This window comes from Sturnus vulgaris, chromosome 8 (genome assembly GCF_052056855.1).
Source record: "Sturnus vulgaris isolate bStuVul1 chromosome 8, bStuVul1.hap1, whole genome shotgun sequence".
Lineage (NCBI taxonomy): Eukaryota > Metazoa > Chordata > Aves > Passeriformes > Sturnidae > Sturnus > Sturnus vulgaris.
The window spans coordinates 31,571,731-31,595,328 of NC_142250.1; the positions used below are offsets into that span (position 1 = coordinate 31,571,731).

Consider the following 23,598-nt stretch of genomic DNA (forward strand, 5'->3'; position numbering starts at 1 on the left):
TGCTATTTAGCAAGTTGCTTTGGGCCAAAGCAGAATCCATTTGATATTTCACTTCTGTTTACTAACCTGTCAGTAAAGCTATTCCTGTGGTAAGAAATGTCATGGAACATTTCTGCCTCTTAATGGCTGCCTAGAAATTATGGCATTATCTCACTCTGAAAAGCAAGAAAACAAATGGGATACCTGGAACCATAATGAAGTGTGACTTTTATTTTCAGCACACTTAATATAATGAATGTGTGGAGCTGCACTGGCTACAGCCAGAACTGCTGCATTTGTGGGGCCACTGATTAGATGAACCAGTTTGGTACAGACAGCTAGGCTGTCTGATTGAGATAAATGCCTTTGCAAAGCACAGTCAGACTGCCTCAATTTATTTTCCTGGTGTTGCTATTACAAAGCTAAGACTACAAATTGCTTTACTTTAGCATTTCTATACTTCATATTTTATACATTACTTTTATTATCTACTCTTTTATTTTCAACCTGAGCTTGGAATTCTTTGGAACCGTAGAAACTGTTTGACTCTATTAATGAAATTTATACTTATCGGGTCTTTTGGATTTTGTATAATAATTTCCCCTTTTTAATTTATAAAACTTTTTTTTTTTCTCTCTTAGAAAGAAAGGGGGAACATAAGGCAGGTAATACCTGAATTATGACCACTGGCTACCAATCATGAAGCAGCATTTTTGTTTACAATTCATGGAGAAGGTTCTGGAGTTTTGACAAAAAAGCTTTTATTAACTTCTCATAAGAAAGATATTTTCTTGCTACACACAGGCGAGGCAGAAGATTTCTGGGTCATCATGAGAGAGGAAAGGATTTCTTGTACTTGTGAGACATGAAAGAATATCAGTAATTGCAGCAGCCCCTACTTAAGACATTAGATCCAGTCTTTCACATTTTGGTCTCAGAAGTAATCCCAGACACAATTTTCCAAGGAGAAGAATCTTGGATCATTTACTAGGCAAGGAATAACCACAAGAGACTGAAATCACCAACATTTTTCTTTGCACAAACTGCTTGTTTTGTTGTGCCTCTGCCCTCTCATTCCTCAAAAGGTTCTCTGGTATTGGGACCACAAATAAATCCAAATTAGCATTACTTAAGCTGAGTCACATATTGCTGAATAATAACAAGTAGAACTCAAGTTTTTTGTCAAGTTGAAGATAAATGGGACCACAGTGGCATTTGGTCCATATTTCTCCTGGGTGATGTTGCTGCAGCTCCTTCCCAAGGGACTCCTGTCACAGATCACATTTGGGCAGTAACTGAAAGCTTAGCTCCAAGTGGCATTACCAAGAATTTTTTGCTGCATTACATTATATCCCCCAAGGTGCAGGAGAACACTACTTGCAAGTTTGATGAGTAGTGTGCATTAGAAAAATGAAGCCATTAAATTCTCATAAGCTTTTCAATTTTTCATGTTGTAATACTCTGGAAATGCTTTTTGTACCTGGGGCAGGCACCAGTTACAAGAGCAAAGCCTGACTCTTCCTGATGTCTCAGGCTTTCTCCTTCCCTTTATTTAGAAACATCCTCATTGTGGGTCCTTATGGCTCAGGCTGATTTTAGTAAAAAGACACAAGTGGCCCTGACTGAGAAGGACTTGCACTGAGAAAAGTGCTTGCTTGCTATTTTCTGTAAGTTGCATCTTGTTCTGTACCTTGGGCTTTCTGATTTTGCCTTAATATTTTTCACTACAGTTCCAATTTCAGCCCACGTTTCTTTTATCTGTAACTGAATATTTGCATCTAAGATGTTTTTTAGACCAATCTATTGACCTTTTCTATGAATTTATTACAATCAAACCCATTAGTTTTAGACCCTGTCCACACTGAGTTACATTTGTGGATTTCCATCACTTCCTAATGATTGTAGTTTACAGCCTTTCAGACAGTTTTTTCCTTTTGGGCTGGTAAATGCCATCTAGCACAGTCTTTCCACCAGGCAGAATGAAGAATCTATGTTTTGGCTATTTCTGTTGCTTTCAGGCAATTTCTAAGAAAGTGTTTCAAAACTTGCTAAGACAGGCACAGATCCACTCTTACACAGAATGCTATGAAAACCTCCTGTTTTACTTGTTTAGCAAAAGGAAAAACTCCAAATATTCCAACTTGTGCCACAGAAGTGGACAAACACAAATGTACAGAACTGGATTAGCAGATGCCTCTGCCTGCATGTGAACCTGGTTGAGGAACTCAAATGTGTGAGCAGAGATCAATTAGTAGACATTTTCTACTCTGTAATCTTCACCCCTCAGTTAGTTATCATTTCCTAATTAAACATAGTTACAAGATGCAGAATCCTCCCCAACATCACTCAATAAACAATTTAATCCTCATGATTAAAAAGATCTTAATATCACAAAAGTGAAATCAGAGACTCAACAGATCCCCACAAGCTACAAATGGATGGTTGATGCATTAACACACTTCTGCCTCATCTGCCTCACTAAAAAAGTATTGTTTCAAAAAATAACCAGCTTCCAGTGCTGCTTACACCTTCTTATGCAATTTGTAGTAGAAGCCTGTCACACTGTCTCTTCACAAATAAATTTCAGTTGCATATGTTTTATCTACAGAAGAGCAGACTTATGAGGAAATAAGAGTAGTCAGCTTCACAAATTTCAATCTGGTTAAACCTCCCAAGCCATCTTTTTAAAAATCAAACATATTTCATGTCACGTTTTTATTAGCAAGGAATTTCTTGTGCTGTCACATTATTCTTTCACCAAGTTTGTTTATTTTTCTCCAAAGGTTTCTCCAGAGTAAAGCAGTATTGATCAATGTAATGTCATTGACCCCAGAACACAACATGTTAAATAATTCTCATTGTGCACATTCCATGATAAAACTGATGTGGAAACAGTAATAAATGCTCAGCATAGGAGCTGGTTAAATAAAGCCTCTGAATTTTAGGCTCACATGCTTTAATCCTATATCCTAGACTGTCTCTCTTTTTGCTTACATGAGCTTACCATGCAAATTATTTTATTTGCTATTGTAACTGAAAAATAAATCTACTTCAGAGCTCTAGAACTCAATTTCAAAACTCAAGAGTTCATATGAAAAAGAAACCCTCAGTATCTCACACTAGACCAACTGAGTGATGTTTGAAAGCCCAGAGAGTATTTGGGCAGAAAATGCACCAGCCTTTCCTCTCCTTCACCCTGCCCTGAGTGCATTTGTTATGCCATGTTTTACTTTCTGATCTTACAGATTCTGCAGTCACATACTCCTGCCCCACTCCAAACTCTTCCTTACCACTTTATTCCTATTAGCACATTCAAGGAATTCCAGCCTACAGATTCTGCTCTGTACTTCCTGTGCCCAAAGAATGCAAAGCAGAACAACTGGGACACAGAAACAAGAAAAGCTGATGCTGTTTATGGTGTCTCCTATTTTACTAGCAGGGAGAATGGCAAATATGACTATAAACCTGAAAGTCATTACTAAGGATATAGTGAATACTGGCGCAATGCACACTAATCCCAGCAGAGGTGTTTTGGGAAAAGGAAACTTAAAGTTAAGTGAGTCCTACACAGTTGACACTCTTTCCAGTTCTGACCAGACCTCAACAAGTGTCCCAGAGCTTTAGAACCATCTCTGGACTCATGAGAATTAAGCATAAGGGACAGGAAAAAGCATCTGTGAGCTGTTATTCAGGAATAAAGTGATTTTGATTCAGCAAAATAATCTGTAAAGACATGCAACTTTCCTTAGTTCCTCAGAAAGCCCCAGAGAGAATAAACAAATATCAGCTTCAAAGAGGTAACAACTCAGCTATAAAAATTGTTCAGGATACAAAAAGCATAAAAAATGAATACAGATAGGGCAGGCAGAGTAACAGCAAGAAGCAATGAGGAGCAGCTTTCCTATGTAAGTAGTTTAATCACAGTGAAGTTTTTGTAGGCATGAAAAAACGCAGAATTTTCAAAAGGGTTTCAGAAGAGGAAAATGAGTAAGCAATACAGATGTTCATGTTCAGGACATGCAGCTTATGTCTGAGATGGCACAGATGGAGTCAAATGTGGGCTGATTCCCTGTCAAATGAGAGGCTGCAGAACTCTTTAGAGGCAATATTCTGAAGAGATACAAACCAGGCCAGACTACAGCTGCTGAAGCCAAGGAAATGATGTTGCAGTAACCAAGATGCAAAATCACTGACAGCTTGGATGAAAGCTCAGCAGTGTGCAAAGACAGGAAAAGCTGTCATGCAGACAGAATTAGCAGGATTTTGATAGGCTGCATGGAAAGAGAGAGGAAGAACTGTGAGCTGAAGGGAACACACAGATTACTCATTCCGTGAGAAAGCAGCAGAGCAGCTGGAAGGGGACAATGCAGGAGCCCTTGGGCAGATGAGGAGTTCCAGGGTAGCAATGTTTTGTTTAAGGCAAAGCAGAGATGAGGGGACATCAGAGGTGCAGTGAAACTGAAGGTTGGTCAAAAGCTGATGGGTGTTGAGCACAGCAGCAGATTTTCAATACTTCTTAGCTCATTTTATTAGTTCTGTTAGCTTTGCCTAGACAACTACTTAACCATTCCAGAAAGGCTGGGCTTTACACTGTGAACCAGTGACTGAAGCTGTTTTAATACTTCAGCTCTCTTGGAGCTGCCTCATTTGACACAGATTGCTCAGCACATTTCCACAGCTCATTAATATTTTCTGCAAGTTAACTCTCAGCTCAGACTGATGGTTGTATTTCAGTGTGTCTCCTATTACAAGGTTTCTACCACTGCCTTTTCACACTTTTCTCTACATGATGTCCCTCATTTTCAAGATGCTTCCATCTTCCAATGGCTAACAAAACGAGCTGCAACTTCTGATCCATCCACGAGGAACATTTGGATCCAGCAATAGGAATCTGAAAGACTGAATGGCAATTCAGAATTCTGTTTCCCGCACTTGTTTCTTCATCCCCACTGCTTTGAAAAAAATCAGCCACGTGTGAAGTTAACACGAATTATTTCCCTAAATTGGAGTCTTCCTGCAGTGGATCACACAACCCCGAGTTAAAAGCCTTGTCAGTCCTTGCTGTTTGTCAAGCTTGCCCATAGAAGTACACAATCACAGACACAACCACAGACACAGACACTAATTAACAACATTCCATTGTGCCACAAATGAGAAATGCCAAGAGATCTACCTGAACCCTGCCCTGCTCCTTACACAGCTCCCACTTCACGAGCACACATGCACACAGACAGCAGGCAGACAACAATATACAGAGATAATGAATGGGTCTCTAGTGTTTCAGATTTACCTACAACCGTGTCCTTCCATCAGAACTTTAAGAGTGTTTTGCTTCTGGCACTAGCATTAGCAATCCCACAATACAGACTGTTAAGAAAAACGTTGCTCAACATTAGAGATAGTTAGAAACAGAGTTAGAAAAATCTGGGTGCTTCCCAGGAGCACTCTGCAAATTACTCATGAACTAGAAGATATTTTACAAACTGTGCATTGCATAGCTGCTGCCAATGGGTTACGCAAGTCTCTGACCAAAAATGGGAGGGAAAAAAAAACCCAAAACAAACTAAAAATGAATATCCTGATGAAAAGAAGAATGTGTACATCTCATGTATTAGAGACACAAACTGAATCTGAAATAAAGGACATGCATATGGAAAGTGCACATATTTGAGGGGTGGAAAGAGTTAAATGCAGATAAACTTCTTACTGGCAAAAATAACATTTGAATTTAATTTTATATCCAGACTATCCAGTTCACAGTCCTTTCATTCCTACTGTGGGAAAATGGGCACTGGAAAAGAAGTCCCACCAAGGAGGCTCTTTTCTTTCCCTCCTTTTTATTTTCTTTTTTTTTTTTTTTCTAACTTTAAAAGTCTGTGATGACCTAAAGAAAGTAACAAAACAAAGCCATGTCCAGTATTTGAAACTCAACTTTCCCTAGGGTCTCAAAACTGCATCTGTTCCATGTGCACTGAATTCAGCACGAATACACTCTCCAAGATGACTAAAATATCAGTCTGTTGTGAGGGACACCAATATATAAAAGTAAATAGTAAGAAAAAGGCATTTGAGAGGTGAATACATATAACCTACAGCTACTGCTTGGTAGAGTTAACTCCTCTTTCAACGTTTCTAGACTATATTTATATAGTTTATACTAAATTGCCCCAAACACATTTCATAATTTAGCTTATAAACTAGGGCTTTCAAGGGGCATTTCTACATTTAGCCTGTAATATTACCTTGTAGGCAGCTTGTCTCATAAACTGCTTTGCAGGCTGCTTCCAAATAGCAGGCACTGTAATGACCCATCTTACTTCAGTGTTTTCAAAGTCTGAGCCTCCTTGGTCACTAAGCTCCTAAAAAAAAATTAATTAAAAATAAAAGGAAAATAGAGGTGAATATATAATGATGGGTGTCTACAGGAAAACATTATTTTCTGCTGGCTCTGATAACAGTAACCCTCTTTTCAATTTTTTTCCTGTTACATCCATGCTACAAATCAGAATTACTTCCAACCTGCCAAGAATGCTTTACTGTGCCAAAAGGTGGGATTAAGGTTGAAGCTTTCTCAAGGAGGCCTATAGAAAAGTTTACTGCTCAAAATAAAGTAGAAAAGTTAGCTTTTGCAAAATTAGCAATTTACAGAATATTATGAACATTTATGTACATTCTTAGCCATGGTGTGTGACCTTCTGTTAGCCTGAAGAATTCACACTTACATCTTGATTAATATACAGAAAAATATTTGGAGTATCACTGATGAACATTTATGTTTTACAACCTGATTTTTCAATAACTTCTCTATACACCACTTACCTTTAAATCAAATTTTTATAATGCAGTTAACAAGGGGAAGTTACAGTTAACCCCTTTAAAAAATGACTGATTGGTCCTTCAAAAGTTTGCTTAAAGAAAACATTCAAGACTAGTTTAGTACTTTTATTGTCCTTTTTTTTCTCTCCTTAAAAAAGAGGAAAGTCTGTACAGCATTTGTAAATTAGGTGATATACTGACATGTTTTGGGCAAGGTTCCAAGTAAAATGTCATTACCATATGTCCTATCTAAATCTCCATCCAAACAGAGAAAGGTTCAGAAAAGTGGACAACAGGCCTTTAGAATGTAAAAAAAAAAAAATGTTTCTGCATGTGCTGAGCCAAGGTGTTGTGTTTGTTTAGCTATGCTGCATTTCAAAAATCCGTGCTGGAAAAGTAGCACCTTTATACTGCACAGGGCACAGACAGACACAGTACAGTCCAAAGCAACAGCTCACTTACATGGCTTGTCTAATTAGTTCCAGGATTCACTCACAAATGCCAGGGATTTAGTTATTAGCATCAGGAAAAGGATGTAGCCCTGAGCAGGCAGCACAGCAAATATATGGGATTTTATCCAACATCCATATTTGCTAAGAATATCCCCATTGTGTGCACAGGTCCAAGTCTGTGACTCCACAACCAACCCCAGAAAAGTAAAGTTAAAAATGTCTCTGGCAAGGTGAGGTATTTGAGTTGTAGTGGCAGGATTGCTTCTCTGCAGCCATGAGGAACAGACTGGGATCTCAGAGAAAATAAATTAAACCCATTCAAAAAAGTAGGTTAGCTTTTAACCACAAGGCTATTTTAAACAACACTTGCTTGGATGAATACTCTGATTTGACCCAGGAATTGCTCTGCTCACACTGACATTACAGTGGCACGCTGGAAGCCAATGTTTACTTAACTCACAATTGGCTGCTTACATGAGATTTAAAATCTCAAAACCTGTTTACTGGGGCCATGTATTCCATTGGAGAATAAGAAAAACAATCTTGTGATCCAAGAACACTGCAAGAAATGAGCACGCAACATTTCAAATCAGAAACGGAAAATGATAACCTTTAAACTTTCTTCTCAAATCCACCTTTTTTTTCCCATTAAAAATACAGTAGAAAATACCTAAGCCAGTAAAGAGCTATTCAGAACCCTGCATCACAGTAATGCTGTTAGTGAATCAAGCTTCACCTGTGCCAGGGGAAATTACTTCAGGCTATTGTGAGCTCTCCAGAGTCCACAGCCTGCCCAGGGTTTCTACACCTGCCTTGCTTTGTTTACATCAAATACAACTTAGGTCAAAGCTTGGCAAGGCTAAAAATATTAAGCTCATATTTATCCTAGTTATAAATACAGAAAATCTTGATAAGGAAGTATTACCCCACCTTTAATGCCTGTTCCTTGAAGAATTGCAGAGCATAAGCAAATATCTCAAGTGCTTTGACTTTTTTGCCATTGGCAGCTGTCAGGTCTGTCTCCATGGTAAGATTCTGCATGAAAGTAAATAAGTGGAAGTTATTAAAAGAAAAAGGCAAACATCAAATTAATTCCCACTGCTTGAGGACAGCGAACTCTTCATTATTCACCTGATTAGGAAAAAGTGACAAAACTATTCTGAAGAGGATTTAACTCATCACTTGAATTTCCTGGAGCATGACACTTTGCTGCTTATTTTAGACTTTGTTTTTAAACACCTACCATGCCTACAGATAACTGCAGCAGAAAAAGAAATATGCACTAAATATTAAACAATTGCAATAGGTGCATCTGTAAATAACTGCAATAAAGTTGCACATGCAAGATATCCAAGTTCAGAGTTAAAAGTACAGATTTTTGGTTTCTCACCAACAGATGAAACCAGAAAACACCTCAAAACAGAAAGTACTGGCCTATTCCCAAAGCTCTAGAATGGATTAAAGACAAAAACACAATCAGTAGAAATAATGCCAAATTAACAGCCCAACTGGCATTTGCAGTTCTGGCAACGAACTCTGGGTGAATTTGCTTGGCTGCTCTAGAGCTCAGTCAGGTTTTTATATCCCATTTCTGCTGACCAGATTTATTGAACAAACCAACCTCATGCACACTCCCCAGACAGGACGTGAAGATCTAAGCAAAGCAGATCCTGAACTTTTAAATCTACAAGGAAGGCTGGCAAGTTACAGTTGCCAAATGCAGTGAGAAACAATATGAATCATAATGCTAACTGAAGAGTTTAATTTACTCAATTTACTCTCTAAACCTAGAGATGCTTCACTTCTAGTTGACAGAAATTTAGTAGTGTTCAGACAAAAACAACTTGAGAAGCAAACACAGTTTGGGTATTACTTACACCAGTGGTATGCAGCTTCATCTTAAACTTTTCAAAATACAACCAGTGCTTTGATTCAGTGGGATCCAAGTCATGGTAGAAGTCTCTTGCTGCATAGCCAAAGCTATGGAACTTTCTCTCTGGAGTGAGGAGGATAGTGGTTGGGGTCTTCTGATTGGAAACACCCGGATCTCCACCTTCCCATCGTCTGGCCAAAAAGGGAAACAGCTCCACTCAGTGATGCTCAAAGTTAGAGCAGCAGGAAAAAACAAGTGTATCATGAGAAAAAGCCATGTGGTGGCAAACTGCACAGATCACTCTTCCCTCCAAAGATAGTAATTTCAAACCTTTTAATACCAAAATCAAATGGTTTTATTCCCTCCTAAGAAAAAAGGAGTACAATTTTCATTTCAGGTAATTCAACACATTTTTGTGGTTAGTGTGTAATTCTTAAGGATATATCACCATACTCAGGTAAGAACACAGGTTCCCTGAAGTAAGCCATATGTAATTAAGGAAACAGTTTTGTACTTAAAATTTCTACCTCAGCCAACACATGTAATAAATATTGTAGAGAAAAAAAAAAAATCAGTAATTATCCAAGAACACTACTAATAAAAATCCAAATTTGGCCTTTCCAACTGTGATTCAGACTTCATGAATGGTTACTTACAAGGGATATTTCCCCCATTTTGAATTAGGGACCTGCTTAAGTCATCTAACATCACCATGGGGAGGTTGATCAAATCCCCATTTCTGTCCCAGAATACTCTCTGAAACAAGACAAGCCAGTTCAACCAACATCTGATCATGTGCTTCATTTCCTAGACACCTGAAACTCTGAAGGCATCCATGCCTGCAGATGCTGAGCTCTCTGCACTGCACTTTCTACTCATGTGAAGTTGATGGATTTTGTACTTCAAACGCCCAAAATGCTGTACTTAAACTGTCAGAAATGAAGCAGACTTCCTTAACCTCCAAAGATTTTAAAGGCACCAAACTATTTCTGTACTGGTGAATAAAACTGTCCTATCTCATCAAGATTGTGAAGGTATCTTTGGGGGGGACACCCGTGAAAGTATTAAGGCAAAGCTGCTTTCACAGAACGGATAAGGAAATAAATAAGGAAATAAATAAGAACATTGAATATGGGAACACCCAGCAGCAGGAACTGAAGGGGGGCATGGCAGGACAAAAAGGTCAGACAGTGGAAAGTTGCAGAAACAGCTGTGAGCATTCCTGTCCCCTCATTTCTCCTTCACAAAAAAAGGCAGAATGGAGGAAACTCACATTACTGTTCCTCCCCCCACCATACACAAGTACTTTCTGTATGAGAAACAAACATTTACCAGAAAACATTTTCTTAAAAAGGCATCAGTGGAAAATCTGTTTATGCTCTCAGACATAATCATAACACAGCTCAACCAGGAGCCAAGTTAAGATCACACAGGCAACTGCATTCATTATTAAACTACACGTCGATTGCTTTTTCTAAAGATAGCAAAACGCACTTTCAGAACATTCTCCTGCCAAAGCCCTCGTTCTGAAGCATTAAAAAAATCTGCCTTGCTCTGTGGTAGCTGTTTATGTGCCATAGGAAGAGTACATAGAAAAAATAATTTCCATTTCACTCTCAAAAACAGTTGAATCCATTGAAAATTAACTGATCTCCAGACCAAGGCAGAAAACTGACATGGAAAACTGCAATCTAAGGAGTTGGTCTTTACTTGGCAAAGTAACAAGGAATGGGATCTTCTGAAGTGCTGGGACCCCTTCAGACCATTCTACCGAATCAAACAGAGCAAAATCTCTTTTTTGCACAAGCAGCAGAGAATAATATGTCTGAATCTCCTTCTGTGCAGAGGAGAATTCCACTGCCCTGAAAGCAGAAACTGCATGATGAGGAGTGGAATGATTTCCACATTCATCCACTTGAAAACATTTCCTAAATCTGCCTAGTTCTGCTGCTCAGCCCCTGAGCTATGATCAGCTAGCAAGGGCTCTGCTCCAGGTCATTTCTTCCAACCTGCTGCTAGAAATGCACTTGGTCAACTCCAAAATCTTTGAGTAGGTGTTACAGCAAACATATGGTTCCAATGTGAAGAAGCTGGGATCTCACAGCTCATGAGCAGAAAACACTGCTATTCCACCAGATTGTTAAATCCCACACACCCGCTGCAAGCAGAGAGGAGACAGACCCATATCGTTTTTGCCTGGAATCATTAATGATTCATTCTGAGTCACTGGTGGGAAATGCCATAAATAGGCTGTGGTTAATAACAATGCTTCTTTGTTTTGCATTACGGCCAGGCACATTTTCTCTTTCCGGAACAAGCACGCTTAAGGTGCAGTTTAAATGAAGACAAATTTATGTTCAATGCGGTGGGATGAAATTTTCAAAGCCACCTGGAGAATTGGATGCTTGCTTCCTGATGAGTTTCTGATGGAAACTGGACACGGTAATTACTCAGCATGTTCTAAAGCCCCCAGCTTGTATTACTGTTCAGTCACAGAAAGGACAGTAAGGAAAGAGAAGGGGAAGCATGACTCTACCATTTGTAATCAGAGATTTAAAAATACTCCTGTGTGATGTTTTTCTAGAGAGAAGCAGATGCAAAAGCACAGAATTGTAACTCCTGGCTGCAACACCCTTGCCAGGTGGGGCCCCAGCCTCACTCCAGTTAGGGGAGGATTTTAGTCAGTAGGACTAGGACTGCAACACTTTTGTTTGCAGTTTCCTTTCATGGTACCAATACAGGCAAAATAATGGCAATAATTAGGAAAAATAAAAAGGAAATACCTACCAAAAGCATAAACCTAAAAAAGCCAGAATTGCTCTAAATCCATGTGGGGGAATATTTTTGCAGTGCAGAATAACAGTTAAAAAAACTTTCCAACAGAACCAAGGTAGATTTCTTTCAAATGCACACATATGAGTTCCTAGGCTGATATAAAGTGAAGTATCTGAATAGAAATATAAACAACATAGACCTGTTTATAGCCACAGAGCATCTAACTGTATACTAAAAGTGAAAACAGAGACAAGAGAGTCAGTGAGGAAAGAAGCACGAGGTTATAGAAAGATTAGAGAAATGCCCTTACTCGCACTTTAATCTGGCTAAGACACACCAAAGAGTGACTTGCAGAGTGATGAGAATTTGATCCTGAGCTGCAGCACCACAGTCAAGGAAATGAAACACTGGGGTCATCAAAATGCAGCTGAATGCCACCAGCAGTGTGTACATGCAGAAAAAAGGCAAGTGTGTGTCTCCCAAAAATTACAGTCGTACAGGGAACAGAGGGAAAGGGAAAAACCTGAAGGTTGAAGTTGCACTGAAAAGAGACCACATCCTCCCTCTTTCCAAAGACAGACTGCAATTTGTTTCATAGCCACGTGCATTTTTTCATCTCTTCTTCTCCATTTGTGAAATACTCCCATTCAGTTGGGTGCTACCTAGCCAGTAGCCAAAACATCTGCAACTTCATGGAAGTGCGTGTAACTCAAGAGGAGTTTTTCAGAACTGTGTAATATCTGATGTATTCCCTCCAAGTGAGATGTTAGTAACTTGTTCTACAGCAGCAAATTTTCCATGTGGCTCTGGCACTGCCGTGCTCACTGAAGTGCTGAGCTCATGGCCAGGCAGCTCAGAATGCCTTTACCCCAGTCTCAAGTTATGCTGCAAACAGCATTCACTGTAGCACATTCACTCTGCAAAAAGAATCTGAACCTCAGCTACCTGTAACAGAAGCTGGGGGCAACTATCAAGAGCTGTCAGTATTACCTAAAACTGATAAAACAGTCACCAGTGTTTTGCAATCAAACTGAATTCATTCACTGAACATTTCCAAACCCACACCCAACTCCAAACACGCTGAGATGAGTGAGGCCACTCATACATTTAAAGATAAATATATGCTTAAAGAACTGTGTTCAGTCAATGCTTATGTTTTTGGTTTTTTTTAACACTGGGCATCACAGCAAATAAACACACAGTCAAAACCATGGGTTTGTTTGCCTCCTAACTACACAACAAGCATCATGGACTGCTGGCACTACACTCCAACCTGGTGCTAAAGTCCCGTGTGTTCACTCTTTTCCAAAGTAGGACCTTCTAAATAAACCCATCTTACCCTCTTAGAGAAAAGCAGCTTTGTTAAAAGGCAGTCAGAAATCTAAGTATCTGGAAAGGATCAACACTAAGGAGGGAAGGTGGAAAAAATGTTAGGAAGTAGAGAGGACCATGCATCACTGCTATGCTTTATTTTAATGTAAACATTCTCGAGTGCCGGCGGGAAGTTACATTTACTCTGCTGAAATATTTGTAAGTTATCCTACATGTAAGCCTCATTATATACAGAGTTTGAGCCCCTTAATACCTTCTGAACTACTGAAGACTTATCTTAATAAATATACCATTCTTTTAATCTAATTTCATGATTTCATGAATACTAATATATAAATGTGTATAAAAACATGACATATATTATTTGATAAGTGTGTTTCAATTATACCTAGCTAAAATCCTTCCCAGACAGAAATAGCTATTTTAAAAAAATTAAAATAATTCTTTGTATTAAAATATTTTCCATTGCTTGAAATACCTGTCGGAAATATGAATACACCCCTCAAAAAACCAAAAAAAAGTTCCTCCTCTCTGGTTGGAAACACACAAAGTATTTCATTTTTTTCAACATCAGTGTCTCACATCACAGCTACATAGCTCTGAAACAAAGTCATGCTGACATTATTGCAGAAGGAGGAAAATGTCATGTTTTGAACCACAAGTAGTCAACTGAGACTTGGAATATACTCTCAGCACCTGGATTTCAGTGTCCCAGTGACTGACAGCAGGAAGCCTGGTAAGGAGAAGGGATTTCACCAGGGAAGGAGAATCTAATCTGTAATGTGAATCCAGCAGCAAAATCAGGTCCTAAGGTAAAACTCGAGTCCAAGGCACTTCAAAGACTTGCCCAGAAACAGCAGTGATTCCACACAGTAAAATCTCCTGCATTTATAGGAACAACACAGAGCTGTTCTAAACACAATTTAGGCTTGCTCAGATACAGCTTCAGAGATGCTTCCCTTCATTCCATCTAACTTCTTAAAGAACTTTAATTCATTACTTGCTGCCAAAAGAGAACAGGAATTGATAAACACGGGTTCCAACTTGCCCACCCTGAGAGCTGAGACAGCAACACAGGGCGTGTCCTTTGACTTCAGCCTTGAGCACCTTCCTGTGCTGCTCAGAGAACAAGAGATGCATGAAATGCAGAGAAGACCTGGAAAGCATTACTTGTCCATCCTGCAAATGGTAGTTACATTTGCAACTGGATGGCAGAATACCATTTCTGAATTTATTTTCCTTTAGACAGTATTTTAAATCCCTCAGCTGTATTAGTGTTAGCAGCCATACACAAACCAACTATGCAGGCTGACTGCATAATCAATAGTGTCTGCTGGGATTTAGGCAGCTGCATTCAGCCACCACCTTGGCTTAGAAAAAAATGCACTATAGCACACTGGACTGCAGCAAATTAGGCTTTTTGACCTTTTGCTCTCAGTGTTACAGCACAGTACTACTTCTGCAACAGCAATGTTGTTTAGAGGAACATCTATGGCTGAGCTTTTCATATACACCTTTTTATGTCTAAAATTATCTGTATCTTGCTCTCATTACAATACAGGCATTTTTAACATACCTTAATAAGAATATGTTTTAAGTTATAAATAACTTTAAAAAAATATTATAGAATATTACAACAATGGTTGGTAGTGCAAACCTTTCAGGTAGCTGCCATAACAGTTTTTGCATTTGTCATTGCATAGACTTATATTGTGCTGATTTAATCAAGAAATAAAAAAAATTAGAAAAACCCTCCCTACATCACAGCATCTAAAGCCTGTCCTTTACATACATGTACCAGATAGATTTCACATCAAAGCTTCATTTTCACATTCATGCCTTTTGATTGCTTATTTCCCAATATCAATGGATCTTCACCACAGATTCGATTCAGATTTAATGCCACAAAGCTTAAATCAGCCAAACGAATTCCCAGTGCAAGTAACCAGGTGCTGTACACCCAGCTATACACAGAGTGATTCCAGGGCAGCTCCTGGATGCCATGACCCTTACAAAACCAGTCTGAGAAAAAAGCATCCTGACTTAATTAACTTTTCTCCCTGAACAATTCTGAATACTCAGATTCCTCCTTTTACTCTGTCATCTTGTAAACTCAGCAAAGTAAGAGAGGGGATGTGCTCCCACTGACCACTAAAGCAAATCAGAATACAATAAGATACAACAAAATAGTCATAACCATGAGAAATCTGCACACTGTGGTAATGCCAGACAAATCCAGACACTTCAGGCTCCTGCAGAAAATATCTATGGCTACTGCAGGCAACCCATGGTATCACAGTCACAAACTACTGCATTGCAGCCCTTACCTCATTACATGAATACATTCTGGCTCCTTGGTGAAGCTGTAGGCGTAGCCACTGGATGTTGTGCCAAAATCAATAGCCACAACAACAAGAAATAACTGTTCTACAGCATCGTCTGCATCAGAGTCCTTCTGTTAAACAGCAGAAGCAAAATAGACACGGGGTCACTGGTCAGAATCATTGCAACCTGTCAGAAGTTCTGCTCTGCAAGACCTGCATTATCTCTTCAGTGAAAATGACTTCTTTTAATTTGCCTTTGTGGCCAAAGTTCATACCAGAAAACTGCACATTCCAATGGAATTGGAAATTCAGTACATGACTCAACATAAATGCTAGAGCCTTTTATACATCATTTTCTAATCAAAGCTTCCTTCATAGTCATTTTTGAAGTACTTATTTTCCTGTATTATTAAAACTTACAGGTTTTGGGCGGGTTTTTGTTGTTTTTTTTTCTTAAACTGATCAACTGAAAAATATGTCCATCAATGTGATATATTTGAGACTTACTTGTTGGTTTTAGGAGCTAAATATATCATAACTATGAACATGAAATACTATTACCATTCAAAAATAATGGAGACAAACCCACTCAAAATATAGCAATAAGCTTTATATCCCATGTAATAAAGAAGAATTTATATAACACCTCTTTAGCCAGCCCTACATGCTGCATTCCTCCTGCCTGTGCTAGAATGTGGGAAGCTGTTCAGCTGTTCATCAAAGTATGAATTTGAATCTTTCTCCCTGCCTTTCACCTGTAATCCTGAATCCTGCAATCCCTGAAAAGCACAGTCAAGGGCAGTGTTCTCCAGACCCTTCACCAGCCTTGTTGTCCTAAATCCACCAGGGCTGCTCAGCCTGTATCCCCAGAAACATCCTGAAGGAATTGTTACCTTTCAGAGGAGCTGCCACATGGTCTCACTCTATGGGCAGTGTTCCACCACAGCCCTCACACATCTCTGTCAATTCCACACCTCCCACCTCCACCTTCCACATTTCTACTGCATCCCTACATTTTCCAAGATCACTCCATATACCTGCTACTTGAAAGGGAGAAACAAAAGCAACAAGTTTTGGTCTCCCATCATTAAAGACTTCTTTGGATTCTCCTAATGAAGTTTTTCAGCTAGGACAATGTCTTCCTCAAAGAGTTTAAGGAGCAAATCTAACTGAAATATGATGCAATTCATCAGCATGACAGAAGTAAAAGAAGAATTTCAAGAGTATATAGAGAAAGAAGGGAATAAGAGCCAAAAACTCAGAGAGAGCACTGGAAATCCTGAAGATGGGTTTTTGCACAATTCCAAACTTGAATCAGAAAGCTAAGGCAGAAGGCTGACAAGGATAAAAATGTGTTCTGAACACAATCCCTTGCAAAAACCTGAAATACACTGTGCATGTACTGTGCTACAAATCATACAGGTGATCTTAAAAACGGGTGGGATTTAGTTTTAATAGGAGTTTATCAACAAAATTAGCATGATGTACAAGAAATTAAAACACTACCTATGAGACATGCTCTTACAGAAATGGCTGTTTTCCTTAAGAAATAAAACCAGCTAGTTCTGTTTTGAGCTTCTACCTCTCTCTCAGAGCAGAGTCTTTTCTCTGAAAAGTTGGGTTTTACTGTTGAATACCCTATATATCCTTCTTTTTTTCTGAAAGGAAGAAGACTTTTCAGGGGCTGCCTAAACAAATCAGTGATAAAGACAGGAACAGACCCAGGGAACCCTGAGGATCAAGAAGCCCCTGTGTTTGATATAAAAATATGCAGGAGCAAGTCTATGAGTTTAGCAAATGAAAAATAGCAAAACCAGAAGCCCAATGAAAGGTATCAGAGCTCTGTCAACAACTCCAGTGTGACCAAAATCTCACTTAATACTATGGATAGCATAAAGGGGATCAGTATGGAGGAAATGACAACTCTAAAGAAATTATATCCCGCTAAACAGGCAGGAGAAGGTAATGTAAGCATGCAGTGTATGTTAAGAGTGCATTTCTTACCACAATGTGTGATGGAGACAGTGGAGTTATTCCAGGGTCTCCCAAACTTTTGGCTGGTGATGAGTAGGCAGATGTGGAAACTGCATCTAAAAGAAAACAAACACCCATCAGTGTCAGCAAGCAGAATGAGTAGATACAACAGTTACTTTACATACTGCTAAACTGTTTTCCAGTTGTAAAGAATCTGCTAAAACACAAAGCAAATTCCACAGCTGCCATCTAAAACACATGTTTTGCCTTTAAAGCACGCTAAGACACAACTGCTGTTTCGGTTTTATAATGTTTGTCTGACCTTCATGACTATTACCACTCCTTTATTACATTGTCATGTACAATCTTAAAAGTCTTCCTAAACATATTCAAAAATCATAGCTGGTACGAGCAGCTTGAGCACCACACACTGCCTAGGATTTAAATGTATGAATGCAGAAACTAAACACAAGCTGTGAGATCCAAAAAGACATAACTCATTTACAAGAAAAAGAGTTGAGAGCAACTGGAGAAAGCAGGAAGAATAAGCTGCAATTCCTCCATCCTGAGCCTTTATTCTGAAACTTTCCCAATACTGTCTCTGTTTTTATCCTTCACTACACTCTGCACTAGAACATCTTGCAGCTGTTAATACTACTGCAGGACAGAATCCAGCTGGGAAAAAGGAAAGCATTATTAACAAGTCATCAAAGAAATATTTCTACCCAGCATACAATACTAAAACTTCATTTAAAGGCACAGACCAAATGAGTGACAAATTCTGTAATGCACTATTTTTATTTTTCATTCTTTAGTTTACATCGTTGATGACAGAAAAGGAAATGGCTTAAAACAATTAAGCACTGATGGCTTAGATGGATTGACATACAATCTGTACTCTTATGAAGAATGCAATAGTTTCTCAAAATACAATGTGGAAAAGGTACCACACACCCTGTCCATGCCCAAAACCCTCTGCTCCAAAATTTAAGCCCTGAGCACTTACTGAATTCTCTTCCACAGAACACAAGCTATAATTAGATGTAAAGCAGAATGATGTAATAGGCTTCTGAACATTAATATTAATAATTAAATAATAAGTAATACATGTCAGTGTATTTTTATCACCTACTTGGATGCATCACACATTTATTCATTGCATGTAATTCCTAGACACGACTGACAGTTCAGAGCATCACTCCAAGATGACTCTGGAGCTGCTCTCCAAGACCTTAGAATTATGTAGGGAAGGATGCTAATCAAATATGCTGTTTCCCAGGGAAGATTCAAAAATCCTGCAGTGGGCAAGTATGACATAATTTGCCCGCAGGAAAAAAATCTTCCTCCAAATCTTAATATTGCTCTTGGAACTTCATTTATTTCTTGAAGCTATATCATGCATGTTCAGCCTGATTTTCAGTAGCATTTGCAGAAGCAGAGTATTTGCATTTTCTACATAACTTCTCCAGGAATATATTAAGTTACTCCTCCTGCAGTGAAGTACAAAAAGTCACAGGCCAAATGCGACAAGCACAGAATCTGCTCGGTTCATTAAGATATCTTTGGAACAGATGCTGTTATCAGCCTCCTTTGTGCAGATTTTTCCTCTTAATTTTTGCACCAGCAACATGGTATTTTGGAATTGAAGAAAAGTATTTCAATAGAGAAAAAAAGAAAAGGAAACTACTAACAAAATATATTCCTTGCATCCCGCTGTCATTTCTAGCTGGACCTGAACCAGCACTTCCTGAGCAGACCAGGACATTGCAACACTGACCCAACACCTCTGGAAACCAGCACTTTACCCACACTTAGGATACTGATTTGAAGCACAAAATGTAGACATCAAACCATGTGTTTTCAGTGTTTCACTCTGCCACTAGTTCTTTTGGTCACCTGTTTCGGCACTCATGTTTCAGAGATGTGCTGGAGCAGGTCCAGGAGGCCACAGAGATGATCAGAGGGCTGAAGCACCCCTGCTCTGGAGACAGGCTGGGAGAGGAGGCTCCAGGGAGACCTTAGAGCACCTTCCAGGACCTAAAGGGGGCCTGCAAAAGAGTCAGAGAGAGGCATTTTACAAGGGCATGTAATGACAGGACAAAGGGAAAGGGGTTAAAAATGAAAAAAGGGGAGATTTCCATTAGACATCAGGATGAAATTCTTTATTGTGACTCTGGAGATGCACTGGCACAGAGTGCCCAGAGAAGCTGTGTCTGCCCCATCCCTACAAGTGCTCAGAGCCAGGCTGGACCAGGCTTGGAGCAACCTGGGATAGTGGAAGGTTTCCCTGCCCGTGGCAGGGGGTTGAAACAAGATGATATTTAAGGTCCTTTCCAACCCCCAAGCTATTCTGTGCTTCTAAGATGCATTTCCCAACCTGTCTTCAGCTATCAGCCTTGAAAAGTTATTTTTATCTCTGTGTGCAACTCAAAAAATTCTGTGTGACAGGATACACATTTTTATATCTCAGAGAACACTGAGAAAATATCCAGAGCAATACTGACATCCATCCAATGAAACCACTAACTTGGGTAGTGTCCTACCAAGAAGTGATTCAAGGTAATTAATAAAAAAGACCCTTCCAAACCCATGAGCCTCCTGCACTGCATTCACAGCACCTCCTGCAAACACCTAGCTAAATAAAATAATTCTACAACACATCCTGGATCTAATGCTAAAACCTCTTAACAGGTAGTAAAATAACTGTTAAAAGCAATGAAATTAGGGTATTTGTAACATTATACTATCTACCCCATCTGAACGGCAAGGTGTTAAAATATATTTGTCCATATTGGAGCTTTCATATTTTGTTGAGTTAGTGTTTCCATGGTGAAAAAAATGTGCATGTGTAACAATTTTTACAGCTGTGTTCTGAAGAGCAGTAAATACATGGATATTCCAGGATATTTAAAAATCCCTTATTTCTAAAGCACTGTGATTGGTTGATCTGACAGAAACAAAAGCATCTGTTCCAAGCCAGAGAATGGGAAAAGGGTTGCAAGGAACCTGATTTGCAATCATGAAACTGAAAAATGATGCCTAGACTGTCCTGGATAGGATCTGGGTATTTAGAACAGTTCTTAAAAGCAGAATGACTTATTATGGCTTCTGTAACAAAAAACCAAAATCAAGTAATGTTGTACATAGCTCAAGTTCCAGCTTTATCTCCATGTTTACTAAGGATCTTTATCTCTGTCAAACTACATATTATGACAAAAACACAGGTAAACAGTATGCATTAAATAAACAGTTAAATTCTTGCCAATTTACAGACCAAATTAACTGGAGGAACCTGATTTAGGATCCAAATTAAATAAGTCTTCAAACATTCCAGTATTTAAAATAATCTTTTTCCAAATATGATGTAAACTTCTTGAATAAAAATTCTTATATTTACGTCTGATATGAATATTAACCTGGAATATGGCTTGGGTAATTTCAATAAATGTGTATAGACGAAATTTGAACACATTGGAATTTCTGACTCTAGTCCTAACCTAAGCAATTGCCAAAGAACACCTTGTCCACTTCTAAGGTGATCAGAAGCAGAAGGGAAAGCAGAGAAGGTTCCCATTTTCAGACTTTGGAGGTTTTTTTAACAATTCAAAGGGCCCTGATTTGCAGATTTTCAAACAATTACAGAATTGGTGAAATTATGAGATCAGAAGATATTGTATTAATAATGAAATCATGTCCATTATCACATTAGCTCCAATTGCTGGTTTAGCAGATTTAATTTAAATTGTTCCTTCTTTTCATCTAAACAGATGCAAGAGTTTATTTTCTGTGGTTTCCTGCAATGCCTAATCTGTTTAGCTCTTTGGGTTTTTCAGTAAATGATCAGCAACATTGTAGAATCTGACAAAATGCAACGAAGGATTAACCTTTAAGTGTCAAAGAATGCAGACTAAAAGCAAAGTCCAAAACTTTCCTAAAAACTTTGCTGATGCAGTGTGGATATTTCACTGACTGCGTGTTCAGCTGAATCTGATTTTCTGACAGATGTGGAGAGCAGGACCAAGCTCATTATCTAATTAGAAAGATCAGTTAATGGCAGATGGAAGGTCATCAATCTGTTCTGAATATCTGAGAGCCCCTGCCACACATTCCTATTCAGGACTGGATAAATTAACTTTAGGGAACTACTAAAAAAGCCAGACATGGACCAGTACAGTCCCAGATAATCAGTTTCACATCACCCTTAGAGAAGGGTGACTGCTGGACCTCCCACTCACAAGCCACTAAGGTGGTACTCAAACCAACAACAAAAAAAAAAATTCAGCAGCCACACAAATCTTCTATTTTCTATTAAATATTCATCTGTATATAATTCAGGTGCATAAAGCATCAGTAAAATTTTCTGCTTCACATATTACGGACCTTGTTCGTTTCCCCAGCGAAGCAGATGCCAGAGCAGTGCATTCTGTCTAACAGAAGGTTCCCTGCAACCCTGTGCCATAAACAATGGATAAGCTAAAGTGGGCTTTTCTCCAGTTAGAATTTACCAGGACAAGTAAATCAGGAACCTGGGAAGCAGGGTGTGGGGCTTTGCAGCATAATGCCCAGAACTGCTGTCACACCAGGGAAGGGGGCACATTTCTGAACGTGCCTCATGTCACCAGTTCTGTGTATGGAAAAGAAACAACTTTTTAAGAAAGAAGAATAAGGATTCAAGCCCCAAGTCTGCCATCAGAAACCATTTCAGGCACATTCTGCACGACTTTAGAGTGATGGCCACAAAAGCAAAGGCTTCATCAGAGAAGCTGCACTTTCCAAACCATCCCAGACCTCACTCCCATGAGACTGGATCTCTCTCCTACAGCTGCTTCACAAATCACAGAAAAGCAAAGGAGCATCTCTGTGGTATCATCTCTGTAACAACATGCCTGAACACCAGTGTGCATGTTACATCCCAATCAACACAAGTTAATTTATATTTCTATCCTGACAGAGTGGCCACAAACCCAACACGAACTCTTCCCACAATTTTCTGAATCAACAACAGGATCAATACCATTCTCCATTTCAGATCATAGTTCCATTATTTTAATAAGTGTTTTCACAATACAGACACCAGTGGGTCCCAGCACAGCCTTTTCCAGGCTCTCCCAAACTCCCAGCTGAGAATGGCTGCAGGACTGCACCCTGGCTCAAAAGGAAGGCTGCAATAACTCTTTTTGATTTACATAATGAACATCCACTGTTCCAAATGCCAAATCATCTGAGCACTCAGCAATCTGTAGCTGATGAACCAGGTGCACAGGGGAAGTTGAGATGCATTAGACCTACTAAAAATGTCACTATTGCAGCTGATCTTTGTGGCTCCAATAAATCCATGTTAACTGAATTCACCATGAACACACTGAACATTTCACAAATCAAACACCTGCACATATCTCTGGCCACTTTTCTGGAATTTCCAGCCATCCAGCATGTGGTAAAAGTGAGTGCTGCTATGTGTGTATACACTGCTCTGCTCTCAGTCAGGTTGCTGGTAATACTAAAATCTCAGCCAAATTCTTTATTTCCCATTAAGGCACTGTATCTGGATTTAAAATTTAGGAAAAAAGAAGGAGGGAAAAATAGGAAAAAGAAGGATGTATTGAACCAAACATGGGTATAGAGTAGTCATCAGGCAACAAAAGAATGGAATAAACCCATTATTTTCCATTCAAAAGATTATAACCTTTTGAGCATCAAAATAATTTTGACACAAGCAAACCTTCCTAATGATGTTTGCACAAGAAAAGCAGGGTTTACCATATTGCTATTAGCTGGCAACGGCTGCACCAATTAAGAAAACCTTATTCAGCTTTTCCTATTGCTGAGATTTTCCTTTGCATTAAGCACAAAATGTCAGAGCTTCCAAATGTAACGTGACAACCTAGAGTATTTTACTGTAAATACAAAGATGGCCTTTTAAAACAATTACAGAACAATAAAAAAAAAGAGATGGAGAGAAGCAAATACAAAAAAAATCTTAAAACATTCTTATGCATAATAAAGATCCCACATTTCATATCAGAAGTAAGAACCTTCTGTTTCTACTGAAAGCAATGGCACCACTGTTATG

General features: G+C 38.9%; 1 protein-coding gene across 2 annotated transcripts in view; it reads right to left on the minus strand.

The window, feature by feature from the left end:
• HSPA12A (heat shock protein family A (Hsp70) member 12A) overlaps positions 1-23,598 on the minus strand; it is a 52,980-nt gene that overhangs the window by 21,345 nt on the left and 8,037 nt on the right. The window contains exons 2-7 of one of the 2 annotated variants that reach the window (XM_088169376.1): positions 19,422-19,573; positions 17,556-17,641; positions 15,555-15,679; positions 9,125-9,311; positions 8,178-8,282; positions 6,222-6,338 (exon numbers count right to left, since the gene is read on the minus strand). In XM_088169376.1, the coding sequence (XP_088025502.1) occupies positions 6,222-6,338; positions 8,178-8,282; positions 9,125-9,311; positions 15,555-15,679; positions 17,556-17,641; positions 19,422-19,437 (636 nt within the window). In that variant the 5' untranslated portion in view covers positions 19,438-19,573. Of the gene's footprint in view, positions 1-6,221; positions 6,339-8,177; positions 8,283-9,124; positions 9,312-15,554; positions 15,683-17,555; positions 17,642-19,421; positions 19,574-23,598 lie in introns of both variants that reach the window. The other variant, XM_014872551.2, reaches the window with a different exon arrangement.